Below are 25,383 nucleotides of genomic sequence, written 5' to 3'. Positions count from 1 at the left end.
ATTAAAGTAAAAAAGACATTTTGGAGATCATGCCTACAAGTTGAGTTCAAACCCTTTGATCTGACAAAAGGAAAGATCAAAAAGGAAAGCATCTCTCTGTCCGGGAATTGAACCCGGGTCTCAAGCGTGACAAGCTTGCATACTAACCACTATACTAACAAAGATTGGTGCTTGCGGAAAACTCAAGTATGGTGGGAATAAGTATGCAAGACAAACTCCACAACCCTCCAGCAGGTACGTCTTCTGCCTAGATGTTACTTTGTAAGCCGTGGGTCGCATGTGAGACTCTTCTTTGTGTACAACGGTTTTATCACTCTAGACCCACGGCGTAAGAGAAAGAAAGCCGTGCCTATTCATTAATAGATAGCTTCTCCTCCCATCTCTGTAGCTTTCCGTCACGATATCGAATAAACCTGACCGTCCTGCCTCTTGCAGGAGCCTGCTCCTTGGCAAGTCCATTTTCGCCTCTCCGAAGAACCGCCTTCATCAGGACTGGATCGACGGCATCCCACAGCCTCATTCCTTCTGGCACCGCCTCGAGTGGGTCGTGGGACCACGCGGCCGGGTTATCCCCGAAGGCGACGTTTCGAAACTCACGCAGAGGATCGTCACCCCCGCCGTCGCGCCACCGCCATCGCGCCAGATCCACGCCGTGCTCCAGCTCCACGCACCTCCGCGCGGTGTGCGCCATGCGATCGACGCGGAACAGGCCCTCGCGCGCGGTGGACAGCTCCCACAGCAGCGCCAGCGCCCGCAGCCTGAGTTCCAGGTCGCGACACCTCACCGTCGCGAAGAACAGGATCGGCAGCGCGCCCATGTCGGACGCGAAACTGAACTGGGCTGTGGCTGCGCTGGTGCCGGCTTCGGACCTGCGAGGTGGCGTCTCAGTTGGGGAATCGGATGGCCGATGCTGCGCTGCCGAGGCCTGTCGACTCGCGCGCATCTCGTAGCCGAGAGCTACAATCTCGCGAAACGAGCCCATGTGCCGATCGAACGCCATCTGACCCTCGTCCGGTAGGTAATTCACCGTCAGCCACACCTGCAGGATCAAACACCGCATCCGCAGCAAGCACGACTTCCACGAATCCTCCGGGTCGATGGTCGACGCTGCGGCAGCGACCATGGACAGATATTCGTGCATGCCATTCTGCCAGCGACGCATCAGCCCCAGGACCACCCGCTGCTCCGCCCGCATGTCGTCGGGTATCGGGGTGCCGCTCAGGGGCCCACCGCGGTACGGGTCGATGTAGTCGTCCTCTGGAAGGCCGTCGTCGCAGCCCCGAGGGATGCGGTACGGGTCGGCTCTGCGGATGAGGCGGATCGCGCGGGATGTCCAGTATTCCATGCTGGCCACGGCATCATCCAGGACGTGGAACCGCTCCATCGGGTGGAAAGCGTCAGACAGGGCCGGGAAGGAGTCGGGTACGCTGCCGAAGAAGTAGGGAAACACTGCCAAGCGGCGCAGCGTGGGCAGGATCTTGTCGCGCACGCAGGGGCTCATCGTCTGGGTGTTGTTCATGATGAGCACGCCGTGGCGACAGTGGTCGACGGCCGCGAGCCGGTTCTGCTGGAGGATCTCGAGGCTGACGAATATTATGCACACCACTACGGCGAGCTGGTCGTCGGTGCATTTCATCATGTGCCGGATCGCCTTGTTGTACTCGGCCGTGGCCAGTGGGTTCTGGCCTATTGTTGACGTGGCGGGGGTTATGTGAGACGGGTCGCGCACGACGGACTCCTCAAACACGGTGCTGATGGCCGTCAAGGCGTGGCGCACTGCCGGTTGGGTGCTGGCCATCTGCAGAACAGTCCTCCTCCAAAAGTCATCTTTGCTGCCTTTGGAGAGGGCGGGCGCGACCACGCTGCCAAAGAACTGCAGGGCCCGGCCTTGGCTGCCTTCCAGACCAGGGAAACTAGACGGCAGCATCCGCATCATCGGCAGTATGCTGCGCTGTCGATTTGCCGATCCTGCCTCGCATGGCAACACTAGCATGCGGCCATGGTGTGGTGGCACCCTGGCATGTCCGACGGGAGCGATGGGGGTTGGATAAAAAATCTCCGGGTTCCGCAGGTTCTCCCCGTATCCGTGCATCTCCTGCATGCGGGCTTTTCCTCACCACATTTGACCTTGCGAATTCTTTGAGCCTGGTCAGTAACTACGCTTGGTAAGTGATTACTTTATAGGCCGGCTGCAACGGGATGTAAAGCTTGTTTTGTAATGCCGCCCACGCCTAGCCTGACCAAACTCACTTGCATGTCTTGCACCCCGTCCGCACTTTTTTATTTCCCTTGCGCACCATTCCTTATGGGCGACTGGTCGAAGTTGTTGTAATCCACTGTCGGTCCCCGTTTCGATCGGAAACATTAGCTTTCGGCGTCTGTTACTCCGAACTTGGTTGCTCTTTCATAAGATACAGAATTGAGCAAAAAATAAAGTCCGAAGCGTCCAATGCTTAGGTAGCTGACAAGGTGGGTTTTGTATCGGATAATAGTGGTCTTTGTCTTGTACGTACCTGCGGCGAGTCCCTGAATATAGGCAGCAGTGAATGTCCATGCCGAACCAGCAAGGGTCTGCAGTACATGTAACAACGAACAGCCCCCAAGTAGCAACCGACAAGCCGAGTCCGATTGAGCCAATTGATGGCATCAGGGGGCGGGTCAGAATCCATGCGTGGAACCCTGCGCCTCTTCCACTTGACGCGGCGACATTAAATGCAAATTGAGCAGGCATTCAGTTGACATTACGGTTACCTAGGTACGTACGTACTTGTGAGGCATCTTTCTTAAGATGCTCAAGCTAAGCTATATGAGAATTAAAAACCGGCACCGCGGCACAGTAAGGTAGGCAGACTTTTTTCGTTTTCATCGCTCTAGGCGTTTTCTTTTTTTACCCAATGTTTTGAACGCGTCGCTCTTTCCATCACAAAAACCGGCGGCTCTTCATTGCACTCTTCTTACTCCTCACCGAAGACGCGACCGACTGTGGCTTGGAGATTTCCCTCTGCAGCGCCAGACTCTTTTCCGGTAGGGGCGGAGGGCTCTCGCCGCCGATCGGTCGCCAACTGCCATTGTCGGACGTCATGGCGCTCACCACCATGTCGCCGCCTCCTGTGCCAGACAGTCCGTCCTGTGCCACCGCGACGCTCTGCGGGCTGAGGAAGGCCGAGTCGACGCTGCCGTACCCCGTCCGCGCCGTGTTCGGCCTCGACATGTCCCCCGCCAGGATGTGGCCCGGTGAGCCCTCGACCTCGCTGGGCGGTGGCGGCGCCGCCAGCTCGACGAGCCTGTTCTTGTCGCTGCTGTAGGCCGGCAGCTCGGCCTCGTGGTGCTGCTGTTGCTGGTGGTGCAGGTCGTCCAGCTTCTGGCCCTCGCTGTCGTCGGCATCCTTGTTCTCCTGCTCCTTGCGCTTCTTACGGCGGAGGAAAACGATGGTGCCGGCGACCAGGGCGATCAGCAGCATGCCGCCAAACACAGCCCCGACCACCACGCCGACGATGGCGCGCTTCTTGCCCTGCTCCTCCATCGGCGAGGCCCCGCCGACCTTGTCGCCCGGCGGGTCGCTGCCGTCGGCGTTCTTGTAGGCCGCCTTGTACTCGGGCCGGCTGAGCTGCGGGTTGAAGACGTACTGCAGGTACGTGTCGCTCCAGATGCGGGGGCTCCTCACGTGCGCGCCGCCGGTCGCGCTGCCGCCCACGGCCTCGACCACCTTGACGGGCACCTGGGGCGTGCGGGTGGCGCCGGCGACGTCGTAGTCGTCCACGTACGTGTTGGTGCGCAGCGAGAAGACGCTGGCCATCATGCTGCCGTCGCACACCTGCAGCTCGCCGCCCCTGCCGCCGCCGCCGCGCGTCGAATCCATGCCGCCGATGACGACGAGGTTGTCGCCCACGACGTGGCAGGTGTGGCCGTAGATGGACTGGGCCTTGTCTTCGATCAGCACCCAGTTGAAGCTGGGGAGGGTGAGGACCCAGATTTCGGACTTGGTGGAGCGGTCCTCGGGGTTGTCCATCCCGGATACCATGTAGATGTTGTGCGAGGAGCCGTCGGGGGCCGACACGGCGACCAGGCAAAAGTCGGAGCGCCCGCTGGGGATGTCGGGGATGCCAAACGTCTGCTGGTGGAACCAGAAGCCGCTGCTGATGTCATAGATGTCGACAAAGGAAAGATCGATCTGAGGCTTTTTGTGTGAGTATATGCGAGTATGAGGCCGAAAGTGACCGGCCAAACCACGCGTGGGGTTTTAGTCAAGGTAGCTAAGGCACTTACGTTTTTGTTCCTGGCGTTTGCTCCAGAAGACAGCTTGTGTCCATATTGCGGATAGTCCTCGGTGGTGTGTCCGCCTATCTGCACCAGGATGCCCTTGTCTCCCACTGGAATGTGCACCATGCCGCCGTTCATGCGCGGGCCAAAGTGCGTCTTGTCGCCATCCAGGGACCTCGGCGTGGAGATGTTTGTCAGCCGCGGCTTCTCGAGGCCTTCGCTGGTGTCCAGCGCTAGCATACCGCTGATGTCTATCGAGAGCGATATAACGGTCAACAAAACTGCACGGCACACTGATTCAACAGAAACAGAGAGAGGAGCACCAACACTTGACATCCGTGGACGGGGCATAGCTGGCATAGTCCTTGTCGGACCTCTGCTGGACGTAACCTTCAAACGAAAAGCTCACCCCGAGTGACGGCGCGTCACAGTAAGAGGCTGATCCTTGCCGTTCGATCTTGTCGCCGGTGTTGCGCTTGTCGAACCCGTCGTCCGCCTTGGTCCACCTCTCAGAAACTATGTCAAACTCCCAGATGCCGGCGGATGGCACTTCTGGCAGGGGGGCTGGGTCCCGGCCCCTGTCACCAATCGAAGAGGCATAACCGCCAAGCTGGTAGATCTTGTTCAGAGTCTTGGAGTACCACAGGGCGTGCTCGTTGAGTGCCCTCGGGACGTTTGGGTCGGTCTTGCGGATCTGCTTGAACAGTCGCGGGTCTTCGATGGTAAAGTTTTTGCCCACGTCCAAAACGAGGAGGTTGTTGTCTGACCGGCGTGTAAGTGTTTTTATCCCCATCTCGGCTTTGTTCATCCGACTCACTTGTGCCTCTGTACCACCTCGAAGGAGCTGAACTATTAGACTTGGACCCTCCTTCTCTCTCCCTGTCTCCTTCCGAGGGCATGAGTGCGTTTCCTCCATCGATATAGATCTTTGACCCAGCCACCACACCTGCAGTGAAGTGAAATCACCCGTTAGCCAAACCACCAAGGAGAAATATCACGTCTCCGAAAAAAACAAGATCTCCTTACTGGCATGCCTCCATAGCCTACAATAATGCCTCGACTTGTCGTTGCTTCGATCACCTCGCCACTGGGCTTGGCAGAGGACGGTCAATGCGGCGAGGAGCAAAAGCTCAAAGAATGACAGCCGTAGACGAACCATCATGACTTACCTTGTGGAGGAAGGACAAATAAAAAAAATTACTAAGAAGAGCTATGTGAATAACAGTCAAACAAAAATGAAAAGCGAAAAAAGAAGGTCGTAACGAAAGACAAGAACATGGACAAGACCGCTCGCCATGGTTAAGCAAAAGAATTCCAAGACAAAACAAGAAACAATAAAAGAACCCCAACCGAGGACAAGACAAACCAAGGCGAGTAGCCACAATTGAGGCTGCAAAATAGTGAATCCCAGAAGCAACAGAGAGCATAATGGTACCAGTGCGCCATCGATGGATGCCGCCCAACGGAAAAAACCCAGCCAGGGTGTGGTTCGCGTCCCGTTTTGGGACATGGATTGCGCCTCCTACACAAAAAACCCATACAAAAAAAAAAAAAAACCCCTGTGGTACTTTGGAGAAGCAACCTCGACCAAAGGGTTCGGAAGCGAAGCGAATTGATCTGTCCTCGACAGCAAACAAAGCAAGATAAGCTCGACGAGGTCAAGTACTCTTTTTTTTTTCTCTCCCCTTCCCACCCTTGCGTTTGCCTCCTCAGCCCGCTCGCCTACACAAATAAGGTGGCGTTCACCCGGGGAGCAGAGGCGAGGGGACCCACGCCCCCGGGTCGTCGTATTCCGTTGTCCCGCCAGAGTGGTGCGTGAGGTTTTTTTAAATCTGCTTCAGGGCTGATTTTGTCTGTTTGGAGTTTTTTTTTCAGCTGTGGTTTTGGATGCAACTCAATCGAGATGCATTCTCCCTGGTCGAGGAGTCGTTGTCCAAAAATTCGAGGAACCTGCTCTTACATTGACCACAAAAAAAAAGAAACAAGGTGCGGTATACAACCGACACGACAAATGGCACCAACTATCGAGCGGAAAGTTGATTGCGACGGTTTGTATGATTGGCAATTAACCGACAACCCGCAGCATCTAGGATTAGCAACAAGCCAATTGCGCCGTGGAGATTGGATGGACGTTGCCTCTTTGTCAACACGGTGGTCTCCACGTGATTTACTCTGCCGGTCACCTGCGGATTCAGCACGCCATCATGCCCTTCCGGGAGCGAAAAAGACGTATAAGTGGCTTGTTAAGCATGCACGGTACAGTCTAGACTGTAGCCTAGGTGTAGCGCCCAGCAGCGATCTTTATCTGTGCAGGTCGTGAGGTTATTTACCCTGTCAAGCCTGCCATCCACTTGCCACTGTTGCACTGCAGATCAGTAAGCTCGGCCAGTTGTCGACTACCGGTAAGTGCCGTATTGTCTGTCCATTTGTCATCTATCGCTTCGTCAATCCAAATATCGATGGTTGGAGCCAATGTTCCATCTTGCCTTGCTGCCAAGCTCTTATCCAAACACCACCTGGATCTGCTCGTACAGCATTTTAATTTATCGCAACAGACAAGCATTAGCCACATTGCTGGGCGCAATCTTTCTTTGCAAAACCCTTTGTCAGCCCTTTACTTCCTTGTCCACGGCTGGCGACGGCTTCCCGCTGCTCCTCTAGGCATCTCAAAAGCACCGCTTCCTCTCCATACGGCCCCCCGAGTCGAGGCCGTTGCCGCGCCCGGACCAGCTGGACAAAGCTCTCTTTGCTCTTAGAGAGGTCTAGCTCTAGTCTAAAACTTTGCTGTTTAATGGGGGGGTTGAGTCTCGGCGGCCCCGGGTGTCAGGAATCTAGACCGAGACGGAATTCCAGAGATTGTGACTGGTCCTTTTTACGACACGGCCGGCTTTTCTGCATCTCCAAACACCCCATGAGCCATGATCGTCTTCACGATGCTGCAAAAGAAGTGCTGGACTAGTCGGGCTGGAACGCTCTCGGGGAGGAAAAAAAAAATACATATGACTACCCCGGGAAAGGCGATCCGATATTAAATGTAAAAGGGAACAAAAAGTAAGCGTAAGCAGCCAAGGAAATGCAGTAATGAACGTGAGGTTCGCCATCATCCTCGCAGCATTGTCACACGCTGACATGTCATCGAGTTTGGTCAGAAACATCATGCTGACCCGCTTGTGGTTGACGCACTTGTCGGCAGCAGCAGCAGCAGCCTCGCGCTACGTCTTATCCAGCCCTCTTTGTCTGCTCATGCTAATCCGTCCGTACACTGCTGGCACCTCCAAATTCGTCTCGATTGCAAACTTGGCGCTGAGTGACCGCATATCTGGTGCAATCCGTACGACGTAAAGGAGCGGGTAGTTAATCTCGGGAAGTATGAATACGCCGCTAAAATGTCCGTTCGGGATAGAGTCTGGAGAGTACAACTCTTGCAGCTGGGCCGCTGCGTACTCGGCCGGCCAGCTATCCCACTTTGCAATCGACTCCCGAACCCCTTCCCCCGCCGAGCCACCTTCGGCCGTGTGCCGGCACAGGACTTGGGTGGCCGAACCAGACTCGCCGGGACGACCGGGCGAGGACTTGACCCCGAGGACGGTCCCGAGCGCTCTGGTGAATGTTTGCGACTCTTTGTCTGTGGTTTTCAGGTTCGAGTTGGGAAGCAAGGGGGACCGCAGGGGCTGCAAGTCAATGCAGGGCCAAAATTCTCTGGGGGAAGGGCAAAGATTGTCGTCATGTCGATCTGGAAGTTGGAACTGTTCTTGTCCGAATTGCCCGTTCGCCGTCGAATCGAGATGCAAAAGGTAAACGAATCAGACCTCACCCATCTCGTACCACCGAAACATGGAGTTGATGGCCTCGGAAAGCTCGGCGCTGCTGGTCTTGTCGATGCAGCAAATGTCCACCCAGACGTACGGGATAGGATGCCTTTGCACCTGGCAAGCTGACAGGTATCGAGCACTTTGATCATGCCCGGGGCCATGCCTGGGTTGTATTTGGATCAACAAGCATGCGAGAGTCGAACACGATCGAGTTGAAGCCAGCCGCTTCACGCGAGCTCCAATCCTGGAAAGGAATCTCGCCATCTTCCCATGTGTGAGAAACAGTGGCATACCTGCTGGATTCTTGTTGCCGGAACTCGCGCTCGAAGGTGGTGGTGTTGATGAGCCACATTTCTGAGGTGAGCTACCTACATAGCTGTGTGATTAAAGGAAGATAAGAAACTTTGGAGCCGCAGAGATGCAAAGGATACTGCAGATAACACAAGTCTCTGGCTTATATGGGGGTTCAGACGGGCAGGCTGCACAGAAAACAACAATTAAATGCAAGTTCGCTAGATATACAAAGGAAAAGGGTATCTCAACATCCCAAAATAACTACAAAGCAAACCTATTTTGCGTCCTCCAACACCAAAGCAACCGTGACCTTGCTCAGATCCTTGCTACCCTTGGCCGGCATGGTGATGATCTTCGTCACCTCCTTGTTGCCCAGCTTCTGATGGTGGTTCATGAGCATCATCAACATGCCCGACACTGGCTCGACGCCCACAAAGCGCTGGAACCTCTTTGGCCTGGGGTTGTTCTTGATCTCCCACGTCACCTTCTTGTCCTTGTCCTGCTTTGCGTCCTCGTAGTTGAGCCCGGCGGCCTTTTTGAACTCGTCCGACGCCAGGTCCGTCAGGTAGATGGCCCTGAGGTTCTTGACCCTGTCGCCGGCGACGTCCGCAAACGACTGCCACACCAGCTCAAACACGGGCACGTCCCTGTCGGCGCGGCTCGGGTCCGCCGTCGACAGCGCGATGAAGTCGCCGTCCTCGGCGTACACGCCCTCGACGATGTTCCTGTCGTGCGACTGCTGCAGCTTCACGCGGCGCGCCCTGCCGCTCGGCTCGAAGCCGCCCATGTCGTCCTTGGAGAGGTCCCTGACCGCCTCCCACTCGGCCGCGATGACGCGCCAGTCCGGCAGCGCGATCTTGGTGATACTGTGCACGCCCCCGTACATGGTCTCGGGGAACACGAGCGGCCGCTTGAGCGGGTCGCTGGCGTCGAAGCCGGTGGCGTCCTTCTTGTCCGGCGACGTGGTGGAGTCGGCAATGTTGGTCTTGATTGCTTTTTGGTGCATCTCCAGCAGCTCCTCGCCGCGGGTTTCGGGTGATGCCGCATCCCCTCGTCTTGAGAGTACTTCTGAGGGTGCTTCTGGTTTTTGGGCCTCGATGTCGCGGGTCGTGAGACCATATGCGATAACGCCCCTGTCTAGTCCTGAAATGGGGACTGCAGATGCGAATTGTTGGAAGCCGAGGGATGCCACGATGGCGAGGAGGGTGGATGTGGAGCGGACCATTGCGACAAAGGAAATTGACAAAAGAAACGAACAAAAGAAAAGAAAAAAAGACGCAAGGAAATTGGTGATTTGACAAAAGGTGACAACTATGTCATCCAAATGCAGTGAAATACAATCTGCACTGAAAAAAAATAGCTCTCGTTGATGTATTGTTGATGTGAGTGGTCTGCAGCCCACAATTGAACCTGTCGTTTTTCACGCCGCTGTTGATTGTATTTGAAGGAACCGAAGCTGCCGTCAATCCCCTGGCGACCCCTTGCCCGCCCAACCATGACACACAAAGGGTGGTTTGCTGGATGATTACTGCGCTGCCTGACCTCGCCGTCCCGAACTTGGTCTAGCGTGCCCGGCGTCTAAGTAAGCAGTCGGCGGTACCTGGGGCAGTACCAGAGGGCGGAGCTGGAGTCGAGGGGGAAAATGCCGCTTTGGGCGAGCGCGGGCGGTGCAGCGGTATCCTCATTGGCGGGCCGTACACTGTTGGAGAAACCCTGCACTGCCCGCTTCGGGAGTGCTTAGCGACAGCCATTACCCCTGACTTGCCCCGGTTAGAAGCCTGGGACGGGGTGCAAAAAAGATCCGTAAGCACTTGTACAGGTTTGGGCGGGCTGGTTGTTTTGGAACAGGTAACTCGACCGAGCGGGTGAGCACTCAATCCCGATTCAAGTTACTGTGCTTAAAACACCATGCAGCGGGTTCTGCAAAACTCAAATCGGAACAAGAAAGCAAACAAACGACGGCAGGCAACCCGGCTTGGCAGAGATTTGCTTGGATCGTGATGGAGAGGCACCGACTGCGGACTGCCCTTGTTGACCAACACTGACAACAGGCTAAAGCAGATGTCAGATGATGAGATGGGATTGCAGACAAGAAAGAGACAGCGTGTATGTAATAAATGAGAAAATTTCAACGTGCCTGAATTTTTCATTCATCACCACGAAACTGACAATTTACGCAAAGCAGGTACGGTAACGGGATAAAAAGTTGGTGAAAATTGAACGCTAAATTTGAAACGCCTGCTTAAACTAGAAACAACTTTGAGAGAAAAAAAAAAAAAGACAAAGACCAATGTCGAACTACCTCCTTGCACGCCTCCTGCTCGCCTTTGCAGCTGGTGTGGCAGCTGGTGTTGTCGCCGCTGCAGGCGGTTGAGCTGCGGTCGTCGTCGCCGGAGCTGTGGCCGCCGCGGGTTGGGCCGCAGTCGATGTGGTAGCGGGGGCAGCAGCTGCAGAAGAAGTAGAAGTGGCAGAAGGACTAGCGGCAGGTGCAGCAGCAGGAGCAGCAGCGGCAGCCGGCTTGGCATCGCCCAGAATAATCGCCGCAACCCACGGATCCGCCCACTTGGCGCCCGGCGACGTCACGATGCTGACAATGTCCCTGTTCCCCGTGGCGCCGTGGTGGGCCGTCAGCATCTGCACCTTGCCGGCGAGCACCTCGGTGCCGACGAGGCGGTGGAACAGCTTTCCGTCCGCGGGCTTCCAGACCACGGGCTCGCCGGCGACCATGTCGGCGTCCTTGTAGTTCTCGCGCATCACGGCGTAAAAGTCGGCGTCGACGATCCTCACGGCCGCCACCACGCGCAGGTTCGTGGCGTTGGCCGCCCCCACGCCCTCCACGTACGTCTGCCACGTCAGCTCCTCGAGCGGCAGCGTCGAGCTCTTTTTGAACTCGAGCTTCTGGCCGCCGACCTCGGTCTTGGTCACCTCGTCCTTGGCCTCCCGCACCACGTCGTTCTTCCGGTTCTCGCCCCACGAGATGAGGTACTCCCCCCGCCGCTGGATCAGCAGGTTCGCGATGGCTGAGCGGAAGGCCCTGTTTTCCTTGTTGAACGGCCCCGCGAGGCTCTGCACCTCGTGGTAGTCTGCCTTTGCGCTCAGCTCCAGGTTCAAGTCCGGGTGGTGGAGGTAAAAGTCGGACAAGGGGTGGCGCAGGAACGCAGCAACCGGCTCCTTGGTCATGTTGTACACCGGCTGGCCGCCCTGCATGCCTTTGATGTGCGGGTAGACCACGGCGGGGACCTTTTCGTCCTTCTTTGGCGGCTTCTTGGGGTCCGGGACGGCCACCTTGGAAACGTCCTGCGTCGCCGTGGCGTCCACAGAAGCTGCGGCGGCCTTGACTGCGGCGCGGTGCTGCTCCAGGAGCTCCGCACCGCGCTTCTCGATGTTGGCGTCCAGGGCCTTCTTGTCCGTGTAGGGCTTGAACTGCGGAATCACCTCGGCGACGAGGTGAGCGAGGTTGGAAAAGGCGTTGACGCAGCGGCCCGCGACGGCGACGGGCTTGGTCTCCCAGTGAAAGTACAACGTATAGGGGGATTTGCTGATGCGCGTGGGACCAGGGGCCTTGGCGGTTGTGTTTGCGGCCTGTGGTTGGGCGGCCAGCTTCGCTGCTGGCTGGGTTGTGTTTTGTTGCGCAGCCGGTTGTGCTGCTGGCTGTGCGGCAGGTTGCGCAGGAGCTGCTGCTGGGGCTGCTGGGGCCGCTGGAGCAGGTGTTGCAGCAGGTGCAGGGGCGCTTCTTCGTCTTATTTCAGGTGATGCAAAGCGATGAACCTGATCGTGTGACGGTATTTGGCTGCCCACGTCAACATCTGTATAAGCAGAATTCGGATCGACGGGGTGGCCAATGACGGCACAGGCCGATGCCAAAAATATGACGGCTGTTGCACTGCGGACCATGATGTCGATTACGTGTATGTCTAGTGCAAGTTTGCACCAGAACAAAAATGTGTCAGTGTGGATGTAAGCTGCGTCGACTTTCGAGATGATTTTCAGGCAAACAGTCCAACATGATCGGGGACATCATATCGACAAAGAAACAGCTCACGATAGCTTCATGTGTTTATATCACCATCAAGCAGACAAGTTCCCTGGAAGTGTATGACTGTGCGTGCGCAGTCAGACGAACACCTTTTGGGGTTGCTGACCTTGCAAACCCCTGTTCATGGGGCAACCTGATTTGGCTACAGGCACCCCATGTGGGAGACGAAAATAACCCATCCAGATTGAGGCGGAGCCGTAAGCACGCCAAGACTCCTGCCGATTACCACCAACAACTGTTGAAAAGTTGGGGATATTATATCCAAAGCGAGTGCCAGAAAAATCCCATCAACGTCATCCCATCGTTAATCGATTCGCCAAAACGAATATACCTTTGAGGTTGAATGTCCTGCGTATACCGCCCCTTCCGCCACCTTTTGGAAAGTCTGAAGATCAATTCGTTCACGGGGCATTGTGAGAATATTTGGTGACAATCCCCCCTGCTCAAAAAGTCCATTTTCCTTGTGCACCTACCTGGTCGCAACGAACTCACCCTCCTCGCCGGCAAGGATATCAACAATCGCGTTTTCGTCGCAACGTCTCCGCAGAGCCGGGGAATGTACCACCGCACTGGGCAACCATCTTGCACTAGGACCACTTTGTCTGCCGCAGCTGAATTAAAAAACGAACAACTCCATTTGGCTCTGGTGAGCTTGGACTTTGCTCTATATATGTCATGTAAGGTACAAAGGAAAGTGGCTTGCAGTATATTCTAAATACGAAAGAAAAAAAGTTGCGTGAATCCATGAGTGTCTCGCGGACAAAGGACCTGGATTGCACGTGCAATCTCAGCCCAAGTGCGATCATTCTGGTTCTGTGTGAGGTTCAAAGCCAACCCCTAAAGTTTCGACCTCCATATCCACAAGGTTACCAGACGTCGAAATATCGCAGGTGGAAAGTTTGAGAGCTGTTTTACACCTCGTATATACTCCAACCATGGTTTTTCTTTTTCAAGAAATGCTCCTGTCGTTGCACCATTCAAAACAGAAAATGGCAAGGCCTTCATCATCGTCGGGGAAGTTGCATGCGTATTCATCCTCGCACTCGCTTTCGCATGATCGCTTTGCTAGGAGACGTGGTTTCGAATGGTGTTTAGCAGCACCACGGGTGGCGGCGGCAGGGCAACGTTTTATGGATTTCGGGCTGGCATGATTGCGGGCGGCGACGGCGCTGGCCAAGGTGAAAACGGTCAAGAGAATTGAAACTTTCATTGCTATAGTTTATAATGGATTTTGTTGGTGAATCTGTTTGAGAAAAATGTATTGTAATCTAATAAGACGTTGTAAATGAGATTGTATAATGTTGCGGATGTTGAATAATGTAGTAATGTTGGAAGCATAGAGGAATACGCCAGTCTTTATATTGTAATGATTATGGAGGGAAGTTTCAGAAGCCGCATATGTCTTAAATTAATTCGTCGTTATGTTATAGTCATTTTAAATTGTTGTCGGCTAAAGCCGTATAAATTAAACTTGATTATACTTTTCGTAAATAAGAAGCTTAGGAGCCAAATAATAACATAATTACATGCCTAAATTATGTTTGTTATTACCAAAAAATAAAGACAAGCCTCTAAAAATACCCTGGCAATTTAATACTTTGATGAGATGCAGTTAAAAATATATAAAATAGCAAATGGGCCGCCTGACGAGAGATTCTTTCCCTGTCAGCGAGCGGATTTTTAAATAGCCGCATTATATAGCTGTGGCCCACCAGCCGCCGATTTGAACGCGCTTGGGAGAACGCTTTGTTATAAAAATTTCAATCTCTTTTCTAAATTTAAAAGCTTCGGTAATACCGTCTGACATGTTGAGGGTCTTCAATACTTGCCTGACCGTAACATGGTTTTCAATTTACCATTATCTGCGGGTAAAACAACTAAAATACTTCCTTTAATTCCTCTATTCAATTCTTTTGATTACGTCGGCTCTGCACTATGGAAAGCTGAGCTATAGAAACATCTGTTGCCAAATTACTACCGCCGTGGAAGAATCACGGCCCACTGATTCGCCAATCCCGCCCCGCAAAGACCGCATACCCTTGGATTTTCTTCTGTAGATGAATAGAATACTTGCCAAGTAAGACTTGCGAAAGTCAATCAAATCCGTTCCCCGCATCTGCGGCCGTGCCTACTTTTACCAGACACTTTCACCAGCCCCGGATTCCTGATCGCTTGCCTGGTCGGATGGCTTTTTCGTATATTTTTCATTTCGGTCTCCTGCCCATCGTGATTAGCACATTCCAATGGTCATCCCCCAAAGATGATGGTCTGACGGTGACTTGACAAATGGACCTGTTGCCCGTGGCGCCGTGGTGGTTGATGAGGAACCGAGCGAAAACCGCGAGCACCCTCGTTCCCAAAAGCTGGTATAGACCCTCCTGCTCGTCGGGCACTCCAATCCCAAACGACTTGCCCTGGAATCCCAACTCGGCCCTGTCGTAGTGGGCTTCGACAATGTCGCTGAACTCTTCGTTTTTGATCGCTATGACGAATATGCCTTTGAGGTTGCATGTTGTGCTCACTCCAACTTCTCGGTCCGATCCCACGAGCTCTCGAAAAGTCTGGAAGATCAATTCGTTCATGGGCATCGTGCGCGGGTCGGCGTCTTGTCCTGACCCTCTGTTGCGCGCCAGGTCCCATGATTTATCCATCCAAGTAACTGCCAGAAACTCGCCCATCTGGTCCACGAGAAGGTCGGCAATCCTGTTGCCCCACATATCTACTTCTGCATCTCGGGAATGGATTACTGCAGCTTTGGCCACATCTAGGGCGAGCTCGATGCCGATTTCGGCGCGGGAGAATTCCAAGATGGTATGGAAAAGGTCACGTTCGACACGGTGCCAGGTGTTGTTGTTTCGCACTACAATCGAGTATGGGTTGTCATCATCTCTGGGCTCATCATCTCTGAAGGAAATCTCAAGTTTAGGGAAAACAAGAGCCCTGTATGGGTCGTCGTTGTCGGGAAGATGCAACTCGTCCAAGTACGTGGTAGCTCTCGCTTCGGGAAATTGGTCGTTGACTGCCCGGTAGTGCAGATCCAACAATACCCACCCTATCCTTTCGCATTCCTCCCTGTCCGCCATTGCGATATGGGCGCCTTTCAAAAACCGTCCTGCAGAAGGAGAGAATGTAAGTTGCCGCAGCTGGATAGTTAGGGGAAAAAAGAACCTTTGGCTTTTGTGAACTTGGCTTTGGTAGTATGTCAAATCTAGTGCCGGGTTGTTTTCGATGATATATCGACGTGGAAATTTGGGGCTTCCCAGCTGCGTTTATAGCCGAATCAAAAGCTGGGTACCTGGTCACTACCTTGACGGCGTTGGTCTGGAGTTGTGACGGTAGAGGTGCAGTCACCGCACAGGGGAAGAGATTCATGTAAAATGATGATAAACAGACTTGAAGTTGTTCGTTTGGGCTTCACTATTTGAGGGACCGGTTGAAGACCTCGGTCAGAAAGGTGAAGGCTTGCATTCTCCATCCTTCAAGCTGCAATCATTTTCAGTTCACTATAACTCACAAATGAAGTCAAAATATTGGGTTTAGAACAGATTAAGAGTCTACCAAAAGACCCGCGCGAAACAGCTGCAAATTGACATTATAATTCAATTTATCCAAGGTTAGTATCAGCCAAGTTACTTCAATACTTGTCATGAGTAGGGCTGGGACTACGGGCACGGCTAGCTCTCTCTCTCTTCGGACCACCGCCACTATCACCTTTGTAATGAATGTTGTATTTATAACAATATTAACAACTGTATTGTACAAGCTGCTGCTAGATAGAGATCAAGATTGCAAGAAAAGAGGATGATCAAGAGATTGCGAAATGACATGATAATCGCGGAAAGGTACCTGTGAGGATGTGAGCTGTGCAAAGATCCGCGACTGTTCTGGTGGAGAAATGAGGAGTCAGTGGCTCACCAAGTGAGACCCCAGAAGTCCAGTCAATGTCGCCTATTTATGCCGATTTATGCCCGGCCAATTGGAATGAACTTTGTCCTTTTCGATGTTGCCATTTCTTTTCCTCGACAGCCATCGACGTATCTCCGCGGTTTGCTTTCATGGAATCATGGGTAACTTTTTACCCTCTGGCTGGTGCTGCTCTCTTGCCGGTGCTTCATCATTCTGCGGCCGCCTGCCCAGCATGATAACCGCATCCCAAATTCTGCCCATCTGTTCCGATGGCTTGATCATAATTTTGCCAATGAACCTGTTGCCCGTGGCATTCTGGTGGTTGATAAGGACCCGGGCAAAGGCCGTAAGCAACGGCGTTCCCAGAAATTCGAGGGCCGTATCCCTTTCGCTGGCAACGTCCGTCCGCCACGACCGGGACTGCCTTTCCGATCTATCTGCGCAGTATTTGGAGTTGACAATGTGAGAAAACATAAAATCGTCAACCCCAAGGACGAATGTGGCTCCAAGGTTGCGTACTGCGTCTTCATAATCCAGTTCCAACGACTGTGCGGACGTCTGGAATAGCAATTCGTTCAAGGACATCGTTTTTCTCCCTATCGCCTTGTTCGAATACAGGGATTGGACCCATAAGTTAATTACAGCATTTCAATCATAGCTCCCTGCAGTCACCAAATTACCGCCTCCAATACCTCACAGCAAGTTGATATGGTCGAATGTTACTCCGAAGGAGTAGATGGGGGACTTAATACGTTCAACGCAGAAAGATGCGATTGGATGTATTGTCTACCTTTATAGTGCATAAGCCATGCCCCCATCATCAGTCTGTATCAACAGAGATTCATAGACTTCAACGCCAAGTAGAAATGCAGTTTGCGATTTTGATCATCCCTCCCACTTCCATGGGTATCTAGCCAGCCAAATCCAGCGGCAGAAAGCTCTCTGGGGTGTTTAACAACCCAAAACACACCTGGCCTAGACCTGTACACCGGTTGAAGCCGCCATTTGAACCATCTCAGCCACCACCGGGTCGACATGGGCCGACTTGAGCGGAAGGCGGTGGTCGCCAGGCCACTCGAGCAGCCGCGTCGTCCCAGGGGCACAGCACCTCTCCAACAGCTGCCGATGCAGCTCGAGTCCCGGGTCGAGGGTGCCGTGCACGTGCAACGTGGGCAAGCGCAGCAAGCACCCATCGCCTGCAGCATCGCCGGAAGTGGACACGTGTCCGTCTCCCATCGCAATGGTCACCGACGACGGTTTGTCGAGCATGGAGGAGCGGCAGGCCTCAAGATCGAGCGCGACGAGCGGCCCGCGGCCGGCCAGGATCACGCCGAAGCGCCAGTTTCCCACAGACTCCACGCGTTCCGGGTGCTCGACAGCTCGCTGCTGCTGACGGTACAGCAGACTGGCCGCCAGCTTGGCGCCCTGCGAGAACCCAAGCAGGCCGACCCACGGACCCGTCGCGCCGGCGAGCGCATCGTCGTCTTCCATGGCCTTGCGCAGCGAGGCGTCGATGGCGGAGATGACGTCGGCGTCGGAATGTTCCCCACCATCGGGGAACCAGCGCTTAAAGGGACCGGAATCGGCAAAGACGGGAACGACGCCCGGACCCGCCAAGGATGCAAAAGGCGCCTCGACGTAGACGAGGCGGAAATGCGGCTCCAGGCTCCGTGAAAGCTGTCGGCATTGGGTGCGGAAAATTGAGGCGTTGGTGCCGCCGCCGTGGAGGCAGAGGATGCGCGGCAGGTGCCGCGTTGTTGTGTCGTATGCCGACGTGTCCATTTCCCTCTTTGCGTGCATGTGCAGTTGGAGAGGGTTTTCAATGACTCTGGGATTGGGACAGGGATGCAAAGATGTAAGAGGGCGAGATGAAAAAAGTTGGAATTGGATGAAAGTCGCGAGTGAAAAAGATGAAAGGTCCTCGGCTGTAATTGACATAGGGCACGAAGTTTGTTGACTCAGGCATGGTAATGTACGATGCAGAAAAATATGTGGAGACCAAAATTATAATCCCCGCCACAAGGCCTGAAAAAAAGAATCTCTGCTTCAGCTGTCACTGTAACCTTTCCTATGACGACATAATAAAATCCAGCCAGAACGAACTTAAAAATGAAAAGTAACCATTGGCCATCGTCTAGAGTGATATTTAGCTAATCAAGCTGTGTTGATGGACTTGCCATCGATTGGAGGAAGGGGTCAGTGTGTCGGTTTGCAGTCCTTGTTTACTAAGTGCTTGTACAGCCAAGATAATAGTACGTGGGCTGTGATCAGGGCTCTTTGAAGAAGGGGTGGGTGATCTAGAAAATCTTGAGAAAGGAGCTAATTCAAAACACCGAGGTTGGCAACGTTAGGAATGAGAGTTTTTTACATGCAAGGATAGCGACATGATACATCGGATATCACATGGTCGTATGTTAGTAGATTGCTGTAATCAAGGGATAATACTGGCTTACTTCGTGGGCTGAAGTTGCGCATTTGCAGTGTGAACTGGTCCATAGATTCTTCTCTTCACATGGCCATGGGAAACGCAGGGTGTGATATTGACGGCAAAATGTCTAGTTAGTTAATGAAGATGTACCCGCAGTCACAATATCGAAAACAAGAAAGACAGAGAGTGCAAACAATTCAGGGCTTGATTGACAACGTCATTTCGAACCAGTTCCTTGGATGCCAGGCTGCACTGGCGGGGCGAACAGATGCCGTCACCAAGCAGCCTGGACAACATGATAGAGTCTGTCCTGAAACGCATCGCCAAAAAGAAAGATCTCGGCAACAACATAGTACGCAAGATGCTGTTGTGTGTAATTTATGCCCCGAGACCTCTGCCATTCCAGGAGCTGGATTTGTTCCTGAGGCTTCGGCATGGAAGCCCCAACTTGCTGCTTTGAGACATGCTGAGAGGTATCTTCTCATCAATTTTCGATCTGGAGTTCACAGAGGGCGAGGATCCAAACCAGGAAGAAAGGACTGAGGCCGGTAACACAGCTGGGACAGAAAAGATACGCTTGAGGATTCCAGCGATGGTGATTTCGACTCTACTAGGGACTCCGAAGAGGAAAACAAACCCGGGTTGGCGGTTTCGTCGTCGCCCTCATCAGCCCCCTCACAAGTGCTAATCTGGAATAGAAAAATGGAAGTCCCGTATCGAAATATGCTCAAAAAGGGCAGCTAAGAGCTCGGATTATATTCTGCAACGCAGGTTTCAAAGGTTACGTCGAGCGTAAAGGCCGTTCACTCCAGCGTCACAAGCGCGTCTACGCCATCGTACTGGAGCTTAACAAATTCCGGTGGAGATGGCCATGATGTGCCTTGACGTGCTTCAATTCAAATACTCACTCAATAAAGACACAAGAGAATTTGTGCATTATTCATTTACTAGTATGCCCTTTAAATCTGCGCAGCATCAATATGAACCAGCTTTTCGACCAAAACCTCAACGAGATTGTCAGGAGGCTGTATTGGCTGTTCAAGACGGAAAAGGCGCCACCTCTTTCGTAATGGCCTATTCTTTAGCTTCGACCAGCGACCTCTTCCTGCAAACTCAGTTCATGAGCAACCCGGTAGCAAATAAGGAAGCTACCCGTCTGGTACGAAGATACTTCCGAGTCAGCACTGCGAGGACGGGAGCTGGGTGTACATGACGTGGTTCATACGTGTATAAAGGGCGCATCGGCGAACTATCAACAATTTCCAAGGCCTGCCAGACTAGAATAGCGGCTAGCAAAATCTGGTTCGTGGCATCGACCTTTAGCGACTTAGGGTACACCGCACTCTGTCCAAGTGGTGTTATTTGATACATCTCAGATTCCTTTTGGCGAGTCAGTTAAGAGACTAACAAGTGCGATGAGAGCAAACCGCCTGTAGCTTACAATTACTCGTCTAGCACTTCCAAAAAACGCACATCTCCCTCCCGGGTGGAACATGTCGCCTCTTGGGCCGGTTTCGGTCGAGACAGCCACTGGTATTTCCGTCTCTGTTTTGTTCTGTTGTGGGGGAAACACTTTACCGAGGTCCTCAAGCCCTTTGACTCGGCGATGGAGCTGAGCCCGACGATGCATGGCCGGCCGCGTATGGAAAGGACTGATGCTGCGCAGCAACGGGACAGTTACAGGAAGCTATTGCGTGCATGAAGCGTGCGATCGAAATAGTACCGGAGAGGAGCCCAAATTCAAGCCCTTCTCTGTACGGTTACATTACAGAGAGGAGCGCTGAGATGAGAGACGATGATTTCCGATTAGTAATTTAGAAGCAGCACGGTTCGAGTTTGGCTTGAGGTCGACAGAAACTAAAGCCAAATTTAGGTATATATAGACTCTCACTCAGAAATCCTGCTTGAAAACTCTTATCTCTACGGTCAAATTTCTCAACGAGAGGCCGAGTTACCGGATTCGATCATATAGTTCGCTTGTCAAGGGAGTTTTCTGACGTGGGAGAGAACCTCTGGCGTAATTGCTCCAATGTGTATCTGCCTGAAGGGGTCCGAAAGCTGGGCGGCGGTGAGCCTAACGAGGATAGCGATTTTATAACCGAGACTTTGGTCAAGGCTTTGCTGCATGCTGGGCGCAGAAATAGTGCAGATGCTTTGTTGCCAAAACCTACTTCCGCCCACTGGGACCCCAAAAGCCTACGTTCGAGTGGTACAAAATCCAGGGTGAGGTGCGGGACATGCCTGAAGCTGAAGAAAACCGGGAAGATGGGGATAGTGCTCAGTCCGACCAAACAGGAACGGGAGAATAAAGAAAGACTGCAAACGGGGATGTGATTGAAAACCAACACACAAGATCCTCGTGCCGATATCATGACAAGCGAGCAACATCAAAGGGAAGTTGGAACAGCACTTCACAGGTTCGGCCCGAACCACCACGACACGTTTAGTGCCGCATGATATATGCGCCCTCAATATCAAGGATCAGCGCGGAGGTTATCGTTGCGACGAGTGCGAGCGGATGCCTTCCAAGCTGGACGAGTTTTACTTTGCGAGGGTTGTTTCGACCTGCACTGGTGCGGCCTGTGCTTGGCCGAGTTGCGCGACCCTTAAACTTAGCTGGGCCTTTACCAGAGCCTGTGCAACTCGGCGCACGGTGTGTGCCGAACATGGCGGATAGATCCCGAGGTCAGAGACCTGGCAGCAATCTACGTTGATGGCGTGGCACACCTAAGGACTGGTTGGAGGCACTTGACGCGCAGTGGCTTGACGAAATCGCTTGTAGTTTGGCCATTACTTTGGATACGCTTCTTTATCCTGTTTCAACACTCAGTCGCCTTTACAGTTATAAATCAGGCATTTTAAAAAGGAGTTACTTGTCTCTGTTGCAAAAGGGCAACTATCGACGCACTATTGAGCCGTTCTCAAGCGGCTTCATCGCGAAGGAGTGTCATTGACCAGGGCCAGCTGAGTAGCTGAAATCACAATCCTTGAAATTTAAACCCAAGCGCTCTTGGGGGGAATGGCGCAGTGGTTAAGCGCCATGGCTGTTACTTGAGTAACGTAGGTTCGAATCCTGCTCCCTCCACCTCCTCCCCCGCTTACCCGTGGCAAGGATAACCCGGCTGGCTATCGACAACAACCACCCGCCTGTGCCGTCGAGCCCACACTTGTTGGGAACTTCGTCTCCATGGCTACAAACGACCGACAGCTCCGCTGTTTGGACACAGGCCCCTCTCGATGAAGAGCCGTCAACTGCCGTCAGACGAATCCTCCGTGCGCCTGAAGGCACGGGGTCGCGTCAGTGAACAAACCTGTAAGCAGGACCGGGCACGAACCCGGTCAGGCTCGATTCGCTTCTATGCCCTTGTTTTCCGCTGTGTAAATAGAGAAAATAGAAAGCGCGCCGAGATACCCCTCGGGAGGTTGCTAACGGCCGGCTAATGAGCCGGGCCGAGCCCGGCGTTAAATAATACTACCACTACTACTACTACTACTACTACTACTACTAAACCCAAGCGCTCGAAGATGCAAAGGGGCACTTGATGTTTCCATTGTGTACACAGGAGGTGGATTCTGTGTATCTGTCTGAGGCTAAAAATTCCGTATTTGCTCGAAGGTGTGGTTATTTAACCCGTGCAGATCGCTAAAAAGCCCGGAAATGGATACCCTTACAGCGCTTTTATGGAACGGTACAGATGCGGAGACAAGAGCCTCGTAACACGTAATTATACACAAACCCAGTTTCAAAGTTTCGCTGCACTATTTGCGCCGTTTGCACCACTTGCACCACGTGCACCACTTACACCATTTGCATCACCTATATTATTTGCACCAATCGCAAAATAATTGCTGGCGTACTCGGTTCGACCGAAAAAAAAGTCGCGCCCGTTGTATGCGAATTAGATTAAAGAAAGAATATCGATCGAATGGCGTGCGCCCGTAATGTTTTCTGCAATTAGAATAGTAGAAACAATATAAATGGCGCAAGTAATACAAACGGTACAATTGGTACAAATAATATAAATGGTTCAGGCGGCGCAGGTTATAGCGTTATTCCGATTGTGGTTTGTTAGAGTTGTCCCGTAGAATACTAGCGTCGGAGGCTTATCCATTTCCAAGCTGTTTAGAAATTTGTACGGGTTACATAACCACGGCCCTTTTAAAAGACAAAGACTTTTCGCAAGACTCTGCATTCGCTTCCACGACATGTCGCAAAGGAGGTCTAGGAAAAAGAATACCGTGGGCAAAGCGTGGTAGCAAGCATCTCAAAGTGGTAAGTGGCCTGCAAACCATGGTTTTGGAACACGAGAGCGATTAAACTATTTCAAGGGGCAAAAACCCATTGCTTGAAGAAAATGACGGTTCCGCTAGACTCGAAACAGGATAACCAAAACCCCTAATTTTGAGAGCTGATGTAGGATCCCGGCACGGTCGGAGATGCCCGAGTTATGACCGACCAAGAAGAAAACTTTAATGCAGTGATCCGATAAAGACGACTCGAGCATCGCCGACTTTTGTCCAGAGGGGGATGTGCAGATGAATATGCGACTACTTTCTCGGAGTTGCGAAACCATATTGACTTGCTGCACTTAACACATAACCCGAGGTTGGTCAGTTTGCATCAAAGTTGTCGTAAACGATGAAGAATAAGCAGCAGTATATAGCACAGAGGACGGCTCGGTTGCATAGGAGTGTTCGAGCACGGATGCCCTCCACTCGTTAATCGTTATCATTACGAAGCATCTGTGGTCTGTATCCTTATATGGAGCAACTTGATCCTCCGACTACCCGAGTACTTGGCGATAATGATATAGCCATCTGTCTCATTACAAGTTGGGGAGACGACATGCACCAGGCTTGCACAACGATCTCAAAGCCAAGAAAGGAAAAAGACCGAGAGCATGTCCGCCCCGGTTGGTTGCAAATAGAGACAGAAGAGTGTCTGAGTGTGTCCAAGCTCCAACCGTCTTCCACGGTCAGATAAACCCGTCGTCGCGACCTACGCAGGCCTGGCAGGTGATTTTCAAGACGCAGGGTGAGGCTGGATACCGACGACAACGAAGTAGGACCAGGGCTGGGACTCGGGATTTGGCAATATTGGATACATCCTAGCTCAGCATCATTTCTGTCAAACAACAAGCCTTATTCCCGAACGACCGCTCACATTAAAACCTATCATAAAAATCCCGAAAAGTCAACCTTGAAACCTCGACTAGGTGGCAGCTGGTGACAACTCGGTCTGCACATTGGAGGATGCGATGCGAAGCTCCGGAACCCGGACGCCGGCACAAGATTCACACCAACCGGTGTTGCATCCACGTGTTCCGCCGCTAGGCGGCTCGTGAAAGTGTCAAAACGCAGAAGAAAAAAAAAAGAAGTTGGGACCGAAAAACACAACAACGTTAACAGAAAACTAGGTTCCAGAAATATTGCGCCCTTGAGGGCTCCGGACTGTACTGAAAGCTCGGAATATAACATAGCGTACGTTACCAAGTGTGTCGATGTGAGGGCATAGGCGGTGGTCTGCATAGACGGTTTATAGCAGTGATTTTACAGAAACTTCTATCAGCACAAACGGTTGCAGTTTCTCGATGGGTGAGCCACGGCACCCAGTCACTCCCGAGTCCCCGAAGTTATGCGACGGGCATATGCGACGAGAATCTACAGATGCGTGAAGCCCAAAGAAGTGATAGAGTGGTCGAGTCATTGCATCACCGCGTAAGTGCGTCCATCGGCTTCGCCGGAAAGGTTCACGGCGAGTCAGGCAGCTCTGGGCGCACTCACATAGATGCAGACATGCGGATAGAATGGCTGCAGTTACAGCAGTACAGCCAGGTGGCCAGATACTCGGGCCATACGAACCCAACCTGGGATAGCCGGGCTTAAAAATACAACTTGGCCAAGCCTCTCAGGTACATAACTCCTGACCTCTGGTGGACAACGGGGCTGGTCTGATGAGCAGACTTCGAGAAAGGGGGTGTCAGGGCGACGGCCCTGGCAGTCAATACGGGCATCAACCATACTTTGCAGATCTTTTAGAACATGGATCTAATTTCCCGGGGCACGTCGATCAGTTTGGACAGATAATACCGGGACAACCCAACGCAATCTTGACATGGTAGACGCGGGAGAACAAAAAGAAGGATTTTGGCAGTTTGCCACGCAGTATGGCCTCCGAAATTATGGTTCGTAGTGACAACCAGCTGGGACAAGGACCTTCAGGAACAGAGTGTGGCAAGGAAGAGTCACGAGGATAATCGGGAATCCTACGCCAACCATGACAAAGCCATATTCTTTCCAGGAGATCCGGGGCAGTGGTGCCAGGGATTCTCTGAAGATGTGATGGGCCTTGAAACCAGAAGATCTCTGGGCTGCGGCCCTTGGAACATTCCAATGGAATTGGGCATTGGTACCGCTAGCGAGGACGGAAAGCCAACAGGGACGCTCCAGATGTTCTGGAATCACGCCACTGTCAGGTGGGAAGCAGAGAACAGATGGGCTGAAAAAGTGCCATTTCTTCCCCTCTGCAGGAATGCTTTAGAGTTGTCTAGTTTGTACTACCTTGTACATAAAGGGAATGTACCTAGATGCGAGGTGCGCAATACGGAGGGGAAGGATAGCCTGGGTGTCTAGCAGTAGTAGATGAG

At 52.8% G+C, this 25,383-nt stretch overlaps 12 protein-coding genes, 1 non-coding gene and 1 pseudogene across 14 annotated transcripts; 4 read left to right on the top strand and 10 right to left on the bottom strand.

Moving 5' to 3' along the window:
* Positions 1-92: 92 nt before the first annotated feature.
* Positions 93-164, bottom strand: MGG_20292. The gene has a single exon. It is a non-coding gene; the product is annotated as a tRNA-Asp (tRNA).
* MGG_10297 (uncharacterized protein) lies at positions 158-2,208 on the bottom strand. Its single transcript, XM_003720490.1, has one exon. The coding sequence runs from the start codon at positions 2,099-2,101 to the stop codon at positions 350-352; it is 1,752 nt and encodes a 583-aa protein (XP_003720538.1). The 5' UTR covers positions 2,102-2,208; the 3' UTR covers positions 158-349.
* A 746-nt stretch (positions 2,209-2,954) lies between these two features.
* MGG_10298 (uncharacterized protein) lies at positions 2,955-5,311 on the bottom strand (the record flags this gene model as incomplete). The annotated part of the gene is made up of 6 exons (XM_003720489.1): positions 5,287-5,311; positions 5,078-5,206; positions 4,588-5,022; positions 4,267-4,511; positions 3,092-4,171; positions 2,955-3,014 (listed from the first exon to the last, which is right to left on the bottom strand). The coding sequence occupies exons 2-6, from the start codon at positions 5,157-5,159 to the stop codon at positions 2,955-2,957; spliced, it is 1,902 nt and encodes a 633-aa protein (XP_003720537.1). The 5' UTR covers positions 5,160-5,206; positions 5,287-5,311.
* A 2,161-nt stretch (positions 5,312-7,472) lies between these two features.
* MGG_10299 (uncharacterized protein) lies at positions 7,473-8,424 on the bottom strand (the record flags this gene model as incomplete). Its single annotated transcript, XM_003720488.1, has 3 exons — positions 7,473-7,931; positions 8,070-8,235; positions 8,366-8,424. 3 exons carry the CDS (start codon positions 8,422-8,424, stop codon positions 7,473-7,475), a joined length of 684 nt encoding a protein of 227 aa, XP_003720536.1.
* A 128-nt stretch (positions 8,425-8,552) lies between these two features.
* Positions 8,553-9,767, bottom strand: MGG_10300 (uncharacterized protein). Its single transcript, XM_003720487.1, has one exon. It carries the CDS (start codon positions 9,589-9,591, stop codon positions 8,641-8,643), a length of 951 nt encoding a protein of 316 aa, XP_003720535.1. The 5' UTR covers positions 9,592-9,767; the 3' UTR covers positions 8,553-8,640.
* An 897-nt stretch (positions 9,768-10,664) lies between these two features.
* MGG_14206 (uncharacterized protein) lies at positions 10,665-12,358 on the bottom strand (the record flags this gene model as incomplete). The annotated part of the gene is made up of 1 exon (XM_003720486.1): positions 10,665-12,358. Exon 1 carries the CDS (start codon positions 12,258-12,260, stop codon positions 10,665-10,667), a length of 1,596 nt encoding a protein of 531 aa, XP_003720534.1. The 5' UTR covers positions 12,261-12,358.
* Positions 12,359-14,606: 2,248 nt separating this feature from the next.
* On the bottom strand, positions 14,607-15,485 carry MGG_10301 (uncharacterized protein; the record flags this gene model as incomplete). The annotated part of the gene is made up of 1 exon (XM_003720485.1): positions 14,607-15,485. One exon carries the CDS (start codon positions 15,483-15,485, stop codon positions 14,607-14,609), a length of 879 nt encoding a protein of 292 aa, XP_003720533.1.
* A 970-nt stretch (positions 15,486-16,455) lies between these two features.
* On the bottom strand, positions 16,456-16,782 carry MGG_17859 (uncharacterized protein; the record flags this gene model as incomplete). The annotated part of the gene is made up of 1 exon (XM_003720484.1): positions 16,456-16,782. The coding sequence occupies one exon, from the start codon at positions 16,780-16,782 to the stop codon at positions 16,456-16,458; it is 327 nt and encodes a 108-aa protein (XP_003720532.1).
* A 51-nt stretch (positions 16,783-16,833) lies between these two features.
* Positions 16,834-18,281, bottom strand: MGG_17858 (uncharacterized protein). The gene has a single exon (XM_003720483.1). It carries the CDS (start codon positions 18,244-18,246, stop codon positions 17,284-17,286), a length of 963 nt encoding a protein of 320 aa, XP_003720531.1. The 5' UTR covers positions 18,247-18,281; the 3' UTR covers positions 16,834-17,283.
* A 723-nt stretch (positions 18,282-19,004) lies between these two features.
* MGG_15450 (uncharacterized protein) lies at positions 19,005-19,806 on the top strand (the record flags this gene model as incomplete). Its single annotated transcript, XM_003720482.1, has 3 exons — positions 19,005-19,088; positions 19,435-19,595; positions 19,710-19,806. 3 exons carry the CDS (start codon positions 19,005-19,007, stop codon positions 19,804-19,806), a joined length of 342 nt encoding a protein of 113 aa, XP_003720530.1.
* Positions 19,807-19,849: 43 nt separating this feature from the next.
* Positions 19,850-20,366, bottom strand: MGG_17857 (uncharacterized protein; the record flags this gene model as incomplete). The annotated part of the gene is made up of 2 exons (XM_003720481.1): positions 19,850-20,080; positions 20,178-20,366. 2 exons carry the CDS (start codon positions 20,364-20,366, stop codon positions 19,850-19,852), a joined length of 420 nt encoding a protein of 139 aa, XP_003720529.1.
* Positions 20,367-20,765: 399 nt separating this feature from the next.
* MGG_15449 (uncharacterized protein) lies at positions 20,766-21,977 on the top strand (the record flags this gene model as incomplete). The annotated part of the gene is made up of 4 exons (XM_003720480.1): positions 20,766-20,804; positions 20,881-20,964; positions 21,216-21,389; positions 21,801-21,977. The coding sequence occupies 4 exons, from the start codon at positions 20,766-20,768 to the stop codon at positions 21,975-21,977; spliced, it is 474 nt and encodes a 157-aa protein (XP_003720528.1).
* Positions 21,750-21,821, top strand: MGG_20291 (annotated as a pseudogene). Its single transcript has one exon. The product of its transcript is annotated as a tRNA-OTHER (tRNA).
* A 1,605-nt stretch (positions 21,978-23,582) lies between the features above and the next one.
* MGG_17856 (uncharacterized protein) lies at positions 23,583-25,228 on the top strand (the record flags this gene model as incomplete). Its single annotated transcript, XM_003720479.1, has 6 exons — positions 23,583-23,711; positions 23,953-24,077; positions 24,146-24,217; positions 24,404-24,454; positions 24,554-24,648; positions 24,930-25,228. Coding segments are annotated over 6 exons (771 nt in total), but the record flags the coding sequence as incomplete, so codon positions are not given.
* Between the last annotated feature and the right edge of the window lie 155 nt (positions 25,229-25,383).

Source organism: Pyricularia oryzae, chromosome 7 (assembly GCF_000002495.2).
Source record: "Pyricularia oryzae 70-15 chromosome 7, whole genome shotgun sequence".
NCBI lineage: Eukaryota > Fungi > Ascomycota > Sordariomycetes > Magnaporthales > Pyriculariaceae > Pyricularia > Pyricularia oryzae.
This window is presented reverse-complemented; position numbering and strand designations above follow the sequence as displayed.